At 38.8% G+C, this 9338-nt stretch overlaps 1 protein-coding gene across 1 annotated transcript; it reads right to left on the reverse strand.

The window, feature by feature from the left end:
• Window positions 1–1023: 1023 nt before the first annotated feature.
• Window positions 1024–5675, reverse strand: LOC103986709 (cryptochrome-1). The gene is made up of 5 exons (XM_009404798.3): window positions 5106–5675; window positions 3936–4154; window positions 2835–3541; window positions 1715–2484; window positions 1024–1265 (listed from the first exon to the last, which is right to left on the reverse strand). Exons 1-5 carry the CDS (start codon window positions 5452–5454, stop codon window positions 1214–1216), a joined length of 2097 nt encoding a protein of 698 aa, XP_009403073.1. The 5' UTR covers window positions 5455–5675; the 3' UTR covers window positions 1024–1213.
• Between the last annotated feature and the right edge of the window lie 3663 nt (window positions 5676–9338).

Here is a 9338-nt window from a genome sequence, read left to right on the forward strand (position 1 = left end):
ACGTTCGGGACCCACGCCATCCTTCGTCTTCTAGTGGAGCGGGAACCGTGTTTACTGTCTCGAGAGTGACAGGCTGAGCCTTATATCTGGGTTTGTACACGATGGTACCGCCTTCCACCGAGTTCATGGGCGGCGCCGGGATTTGTGCGTGATTTGTACCCTTGCGCTCTCGCGGGTCGGGTAATTGCTGTTAGTGGCAATTCCTCGAACAGGTTTCGGTCGGCCTCGATTGGGAATTCCGGTTCGATGCCGCGGTGCGCGCCACCGCTACAAACCCTAAAGAGGGTTTGAACGATTTGCGATACAAAATTATCACGTGCAAATGCACGTGATTTGTGTACCGTTATCGAGAAGCCAACTAAGTGATAACATCAATGGAATCGACAGAAAAGGAATTAGAAATGACTCCAGGAAAAAAAAGAAGAAGAAATATAAAGCACTTATCTTTTGGAATTATTTTATCTCATTTTTTTGAAAAAAAAATGCAAGGCTTTTTAAATTTTTCATCAACATCATTATTACATCTAAAAACTTAAGTTAATAGATGAGATATTATCTATATATTTATACATTTTTTAACAAATTCTATGATATTAAATAGGTCAACAAGTGAAATAAATATAATGCAAATTATTTGAGGTCAGTTATAAAGAATACATAAACATAAAGAAAGAGATAATATGAAGATGCAAAAAGGATGAAAAGTATGACAAAAAAAAGCATTCAACAAGGGAATTGTGGTAAGTGCCACTGATGTGGTGAATCCATGGCAAGAAAAAAGAATTCCTCAGGTGTTGTAGAACAAGTTGAGCAGAGACAGAGTGAGAACTGCAACCTTCACAGGAATAATAAGAAACATTTTTGGCTTGTGTTGACAATCATCTCGAACATCACCCTGTTATATCATTTCCGGATCATACAATAGGGCAATTCCAGTGCTCAACTCGTTTACTGGTGCTCAGATCGAAGAATAATGCATCGGCGACACTGTTCAGCAAAGCGAGGCACATGCGCGCATGTTCATGAGAGAAGAGAAAAACATATTTGCAGGAGAAATACTCTAAAAAATAGCTACACGACATCTTAATGGTACATAAGTACTATAGGATTAAACTGTCAACACAGATTTAAACATTCCTATACGAGGATGATCATATGCAAGTTATAAAGGGGGAGCGATAGACAATTTACATAGGTAGTCTTACTACATAGCCTATCCAATGGCATTCGGCTGCAGAGTGTTTTCCACCTCCCAACTTCTCGTCCTGCCACATAAAGAGTTGTCAACAATCAATAAGATAGTAATAGCAAACCCATAGGAATAAGAAATACCTAAATAAACATAAACCTTATACGATCCCACACTTTACAAAGGATAAAATGCCAACAACTGGCATGTGAACAGTTCATCCTCATTTAAAACCACAATGGTGTATGCATATACTGCATAATGACTGGTTAGTTAAAAACTTGTATGCCGGAGTCGACAAATTGCTTCAGTGATGTTAGCTCATACTAAGAAGACCAGAAAAAAAAAAGCATAAAGATGCACTTTTGAGGTCAGAGGGATTAGTCATTCTGAACAAAAGTCATATAGGTTGAAGAACAGCCAAATCAACCAGCACGATATGTGGAGCTCATAGAAACTCAAGCATAACAGAAAATGTGAAAAATCTCTAGTAAAATGGTATTATACAACTGAGTTTGGAGTGACCTTGTCTGTGAAAGCTGCCCCCAATTCATCAATTGGCGGGAATGTGGATGCCCACCATCCTCGGTTGCTAAAAGCCCTGAGCAGCTAGAAGTTGTTGGAGGGGACCAAACAGGAACAACGCCACTGTCTCTTTCCCTCCAACTACCAGATGATGGCCCTATGGAATGTTCAGGCATCTCCAACCTGGTTGGGTTGAAATGTTGAGTTACATTATCTCTGACGGTATGCATGCCAGCCTGATCAGTGGGTTCTCTTTGAGGCAGCAGACCGTAAGTTGTGTGTGACGGTACTTCTGCTCTGCTATCAGCATCAGCATTTCCTGAACTAGTAGAAACTTCCTCCTCTTCAACTCTAACCAGTGAAGAGGTCATGCTCGGAACCATCTGATCTTGATGTCTCCTGCCTGAAGCTGGGGAATTGTTGATCCTTAATTGTTCCTGCTCCACTTCCATATATACCTCCCGAGGAAAATCTATTACGGGTAGTTCTGATGAGTCACCAAGGCCTTCCTCTGTTCCATTCTCTAGTGCAGCTCTTGATGCAGCCTCTAGTTGCCACATCTCAGCAAGAGCTTCTTGAAGTCTGGCTACAGCTGCAGCAATTTCTACAATAGGGAGAGGGTAGTTGGAACCAAGTTCAACCCCTGCAGCTTGTAGTACAGATTCAGGTGCATCCCATGGATGGTGTATCCATTGAGTTGGTAACCTTGCAAGCTCAGGAAGCCAACGTCGTACATATTCTCCATGCGGATCAAACTTGTAGCCCTCAAACTGTAGATCAAAACAAAAATATGGAAAAAAAAAAAGAAGTAAACAATCAGGGGCTTTATGTACATAAGTATGTTTATAATTAAATCTGTAATGCATACATGTTAGACATTATTCAAGGATTGACTAAAGAAACTTCAAAAAAAGGAAATAAAAATAGCTACAGCTAAACTTTCCGCCAAAAACTGTATATGCTAAGATATCATAGTTCATAATGTTGCTTGGTAGTTTTGTACTTCCCCAGGAAAGGAACTGTGCCACAGTCATATCAGGGAACGCATGAGCATGAAATAGCTTGATGGACGGGAGAGTGGATAGTAATCTGGTTGACAGCTACTAAACAAGAACAATACCTGAGGGTTATCAATGCGATCCAGCTCACGACCATCAGGAAGAGACCCGGATATGTACTGCCAACCCAGGGCATCACTTTCAAGATCGGCATCTAATAAAGTGTCCCAAAAGTACTTCATTCCCCACCTCCAAGGAAGTTGCAAGACCTTCACAAAGAAGCTGGCCACAACCACACGTATTCGATCATGCAGCCAGCCAGTGGCCCAAAGCTCTCTCATGCCAGCATCTACGAGAGGATAACCCGTTCTACCTTGTCTCCAAGCTTTGAAATAATCTTCATCGATCACCCAAGGAAAGAACCTAAGGTGGACCAAGAGAGGTTTCTCATGACTGTAAGGGTGGTTGAAACTCAAGTATCTAGAGTACTCCCGAAGACCAATAGATTTAAGGAACAAATCACAGCTCTCTTCGGCTGCTTTATTCCCCTCATTGGTCCACACAAGCTGCTTCATACGAACAAGATGGAAGACTTTGCGGACACTTAGCTCCCCAAAATGCAAATGAGGTGAAAGTAGTGATGTAGATGCACTATCTGCTTTCCTTCGATTCACAGAGTACTCAATCAAAGGTCCATTAATGAAGGAAGTCAGAGACTTGTCAGCATTACGCCATCCTGGTGACCACGCTCGAGCAAGAAGGGCATTGCTTCCCTTCTCAGACTCATCCTCAAAGACCAGAATATCTGAAGGGCATCCTGATACATCGCCTGATAGAACCAAAATCAAAGACATGAGGAAGCAACAATAACTGAATTAAGTTAACCGATGATATCAAAAATCAACCTTTGGGAGAAAAGAAATTTTATAAGGTCGGATCAAGGAATTCAATTTCAATGCTTCTAAATTTTTTGTAAGCAGACTGGCAATTGAATTGATTTATCTAAAAGGACAAGTGCTACTCTTGAGTAACATTGCCAATAACTACCAACTACCCATAACCTCAGCTAGCCCTGGGAAAGGTTGACTAACAAGAGGCATAAATAACACTAGGAAATGTTGAAATCTGATGACCGTACCCTGAAACACATGAGTGGTTAGACTGCAAGAATTTGTACCATGGAAATTAAAGAATAAATGCTGAACTTCATAAATCTAAAGCACCTGGCACTACTCTTTTCGGTGGCAACAAAGGTGCAGCTGGATCATAAGGCATGCTGAGGCATCTATTCCAGAAAGGAGCAAACGTTGTAAATGGTTGACCATTTTCATCATTGACTTCCCATGGTTCATAGAGCAAATCCGCATTGAATGAGCAAACTCTTATGCCTTGAGCAGTCAGAAGTTCCTTCAGCCCATGATCCCTAACAAGAGAGAGAGGATCTGCAAGAACAAAGGGATAAATGGATCTAAAGAACTATTTCAAGTCAAATTGTCAGGAATCAGGATAGTTCAGTGATACCTGCATACAACAAGCTAGATAATATATGGAGGCTAAAGTGATGAAAAACTTGTTTCCAATTATTCAGAGATTTTTTTTTTTTTGCAAAATTTATATATATAAATCAATACGAGAAAATCTTGAACATGAATGACCCTGTGCTTTCAAAATCGTAGCACCACTATTCAATCATGAGATACTAGAGACAATTCAGTCACGACGAAGAAAGAAAGTATACAACAAATTGAACACACTTTAAATGATCCAACCTCATAATTGGCTAAATCTTGATGGATAATCCAAGCGTGCATCAAATTGAAGATCTGTAGCCTTTAGATTACAAATGGCAATCCATAAAATCACAATATGCATCTGAATTTTGCTCAAAAAATTTAGAATATTGACCAATAGAAGGATACAAATAATAGGCACGAGGTTAAACCTGATTATAACAGGAACTCGACAATCAAATAGCAGGAATGAATTACAACCATTTCTTAGCTTTAATTAGTGAGACAAATAAGTAGCTGAAGACTGTTATAATCTGTCACACAGATTTTATCAGTGATAGGAAATTAAAAAATAATAATACGATAGGAATCTGATAGAAATCAGAAAAAGAAAACTATCATTAATCGAGACCATAATATATCAGAAAGGGGAGAAGTAAATGGCATCAACTGATTGAACAAAGAACACCAAGATCAATATAATGATTGGAAAAAAGACATAAAAATATATCAAGGAGAAAGTAAAGTTAATACAAAAAATGAAAAGAAGCTACAAACAAGGATCAACCACACATGGAAGGATATCTCACAGATCTAGCTTTTACGATAACAACAAAATTAACAGCCTTTAACAAAAAGGCAGTAGCTACAAGAGAGACTGACCATAGAGGTGGTTGAAGAAGAGGCTGGTGGCAGCAGTGGAGCGAACGACCTCAAGGAGGGTGGAAGCCGTATCCAGTGACCTCTTGGTGATGAGGGGGGTGCCCAGGCTCCTGAGGGAGGAGTCAAGGTGGTGGAGGCTCTGGCTGAGCCACCACCTGGACACCCTCCCAGGGTAGAAAGACCCCTCCTCCTCAGGAGCCCATATGTACAGGGCCACCACCGCCCCTGCCCTCACCCCAGCAGCCAGGGCTGGGTTGTCCTCCACCCTCAAGTCCCTTCTGAACCATACTACGCTAGTTTGGTTGCTGCTGCTGTTGTTGCTGCTGCTGCCGCCGCGGCCACCAGGCATCAATCCCTCTTTCTCTCTCTCTCTCTTTTCCTGCTACTACAAATCACAGTATAATGGGAGAAGATTTAGATTAGCTTATGCCACCATGAATCAAAGTGGAGATGAGGGGAAAGCTGCAGCCTATGGCTGGTGGGTTGTGGGAATTGGTTTTGGCCCCTTTGGCGTCTCTTTTCTGGTGGGGGACAGCCATGGCTTGCCCAAATGGATGTGGGGATTGAGATGAATGGTACTGGATTTTCCTCTGCTTCTTTTTCTATTTCCCATTCCGAACTAAATTAGTACTGATTTCTCTTCGCCCAATCGTTGCTTTATTTTACACGTGCTAATGATTTATATTCTATAAATGAATTATTCCCACATTATGGTGAAGGAAAATATAGATATTAAGTATCTGCTCGAATATGATCTGATCCGATGGATGGATGGAACGATAAAGAAAGCAAGTAATAAATACATTTCGTAAATACCAGCTCTGCGTGCTATACTTGGAAAAGTACTCCGTCACTCGACTCGACGCACGACTTGGGCTCCGGTGAGAGGGCCTCCTTACTTCCCGGTGGATGCCCACGTACTCGTTCGTGAGTTGTCAGCAGCTATTCGTGACTCTTATCTTCTCCTCATTCGCCTGTGTTGGGACCTTCGATGTGTACGTGTGGATTGCGTTGTGCATTCCCCCGCCACCACTCGAATAATCTTTTCATATTCCTCTTTTTCTACTTTTGAACACGACTAATCTCTCTCTCTCTCTCTCTCTCTCTCTCTCTCTATATATATATATATATATATATATATATATATATATATATATATATATACAAGAGTTTCCTTCAGCTAACAAAGCCTTATAAACAGGCTTGACATTCGAAATAACACACTGATCAAAATATTTTTTTTTCTAAATGGAGGATATCATGTGAAGGAACAGACCACTGTAACCTTAGAGATGGAAATTTCCCTTGTGAACATATAAACCCCTTCAGATTCTGATCATGTCATTGTTATAGATGTCATGTGGATAATGACGATGCTTGTAAAGACTAATGTTGTTCCCACCCTACTTTTCCTAGTTGATTGGATATGATGTCAGGCCATACCAAGTCAATAGCTTGATGTCCCCATGTTTTGACTCAAAAGAACAAAAAAGAAAAGAAAGCAAAAAAAAAAAAGGATTCGTGCATGATGCTGAAAGCTGGGGGAAGGGAGCAAAGCTGCCAAGATTGAGAGGAACAAAGCTAGTTTTGATTCAGCAGTGCGTTCTGGAACACGTATCAGTTGAAATCTCACTATCTGGATGTGGATGTCATAGTTATCTCAATGACAATAAGAGATAAGGTCTAGATGAATCTAAGCTTTTCAGCAACCCTGTTTAGATTTATCTTTTTCTAGTTGCACTTCAAACCACAATCACTTCTTGTTCCAAACCCTCTTGTAGCTGCATATCTGACATGCCAAACCTACCTTTCTGCAAAACCATGTCAGTGACAATTAGAGATCAGGTCTAAGATGAATCTATGCTTTTCAGCAAACCTGTTTAGATTTATCTTTTCTACTAGCAGTTAAAATCACAATCACTTCTTGATCCAAATCCTCTTGTAGCTGCAGACCTGACATATCGATGGCAATAAGAGATATGGTCTAGATGAATCTAAGCTTTTCGGCAAACCTGTTGAGATTTATCTTTTCTACTTGCAGTTAAAATCACAATCACTTGTTCCAAATCATTCTGGAGCTGCAAATCTGGCATGCCAAACCTGCCTTTCTGCAAAACCATAATAATGTCAGGCTTAACAAACTGTGAAGAAATTAACAAATTTGATGGAACAATATCAGGATTGTAGTATTTCAGTCATGTAAGATATGGTGTCGCCAAGGGTTTTTTTTTTTTTTTTTTTAAAGAGGTTGTGAACAATATGCAAAGCAGCAGAAAGAAACAACACAATTCATAGGAATAGGATTTTTTTTTGCAAGGAAAATTGTTTACCAGAAAACAGCAGTCTCCACAGGACAAAAATATGCTTGTGGTTGAAGTTTGGCACCACAGCAACTTGTCAGCCAGGACCACAAATTATGCTCATTTGTGGATGAATGAACTTATGATTTACATCAAAATAAAATTCCTACGTTGGATCTATATGCAGCTTATTCAAATAGATGATGGCGATTCTAAAGTTACATTGTTTCCTAGTATCATAGCTTACATGTAATATGTAGCATTTCAGATGGAATTTGACTACTGGTTGTTCCATTTTATTGCTATGAAGAATATAGCATGCACTCTTTTTGCCCTTGATGCAAAATTTGGTTGTGGGGTCCAGATCTGTCGTGTTCCAGAATATTTTGTTTCATGCGAGTTATGAGACTTGATGAATGAATTCATAAAATGATTTTTCTGTTCGCTAGATAAATCTCTTCTTACTCCTCACCATCCAGCAAAATTGAAGGAAAAAACATTTAGTAAATAAAACATCTCGTGACAATTGATCAGCACTTGCAAAAGTTAGAAAAGAGAATTGAGAATTGAGATGTAATCCTGTCACAAGGATTAAGCATTCAGTCAATTTTATCACCTAACATATCAAAAAGGGTCTAAACCAAAGATGAACATTGTAAGCATGATCAGGATTCAAGATATTCAATGAAAAAAATTCATATAGTTTAGACATGTTTTGTATGTTCATGGAACTATCAGAGAATGAATAGCATCATAAAGCTTTTATACATAAAATTGTTTCTTAAGGAACCATGATTGTAGCATCAAAATAAATGATATTGATCAAACTATCAAGCATTTAAACACTACTAAGGATATGACGCTTTACGTCTTTGTAGTTGGGTCTTTATAACTTTGTTGTTGTCGTCGAATGAACATATGAAATGATGCAACTTATTTTAAAACTTGTAACAAAATTGATCAATTCAAAATATACTTTATACAGTTTAAAATGTTTACTTTAATATGTAAAAAACATGCAATATTTATTTCTAATTGTCTTAAACATCATAAATCATGTTCAACTGATCTACAGATATCAAATATATGCATTTTCAGGAAAAAAAAAAAAGGAAAATTATCTCAGCACGAAGCACCTTTCGACTGCCAGATACATACCTTGCTGAAGCAATTTCTATAGCAACTTTGCCACGAGAACATACCATTTTCTTTGTATGCCTTCCTCAGGATTGGTTAACTTCCGTGACAAATTTTCTTGAGCCCATTACTAGTGAATGACCTACAGAGTCAGACATGTAGCAGTGAAGTATGTCCTTTTAAGATCATAGACAAATCTGGTGTGCAGAAAGCTACAAAATTATAAACCAAGATACATATGCATTATGACATCTTGTTAGTTCCAATGTCAAATTAGCCCAGTGGAAGAAGTAACATGTGAGCTAGAGACCAAAATTGATGACCCTATGCATGCTGCTTAAACTACATAGTTCAGGTGAAAGAAGCTTCACTTCCAAATTGTGCAAACTATAATTTCCTATACTCTTGGACAACACAGGATACAACAAAACACCAGCAAAATTAATGTCCACAGGGCAACTGATTATAATCTTTCTCAAGTTCTCAAGGCATGAAGAGAAACAGAGAACCATAACCCAAAATGATACAGTCTAGGTTTATAATGAAAGTTCTCAACAAAAACTCATTAACAGAAAGACAAAGGAATGTCTGAAGCGACTAATAAACCATATTAACCTATAATATGTAAACTCAGTGCCACAAGAATCAACTCACACAAAGACAGAAGTTAAGGGCTGATATTTGAAGTATCAAATATGAGAATTCGCAGAAAAATGAAATAAGCATAAAACAGAAGATACACATATTTTTTGGAAGAAATTGTCAACATAAACATGAAACGAAAAGAGAGAAGTGA

The sequence above is a fragment of the Musa acuminata genome, chromosome BXJ2-6 (assembly GCF_036884655.1).
Source record: "Musa acuminata AAA Group cultivar baxijiao chromosome BXJ2-6, Cavendish_Baxijiao_AAA, whole genome shotgun sequence".
Classification (NCBI taxonomy): Eukaryota; Viridiplantae; Streptophyta; class Magnoliopsida; order Zingiberales; family Musaceae; genus Musa; species Musa acuminata.

Coding starts and splice junctions, on each gene's coding strand:
- LOC103986709 (XM_009404798.3), bottom strand. CDS start 5,454: ATGCCTGGTGGCCGCGGCGGCAGCAGCAGCAACAACAGCAGCAGCAAC. Junction 4,155..5,105: donor CTTCTTCAACCACCTCTATG/GTCAGTCTCTCT, acceptor TTGTTCTTGCAG/ATCCTCTCTCTCTTGTTAGG. Junction 1,266..1,714: donor GGGCAGCTTTCACAGACAAG/GTCACTCCAAAC, acceptor TTTATGTGGCAG/GACGAGAAGTTGGGAGGTGG.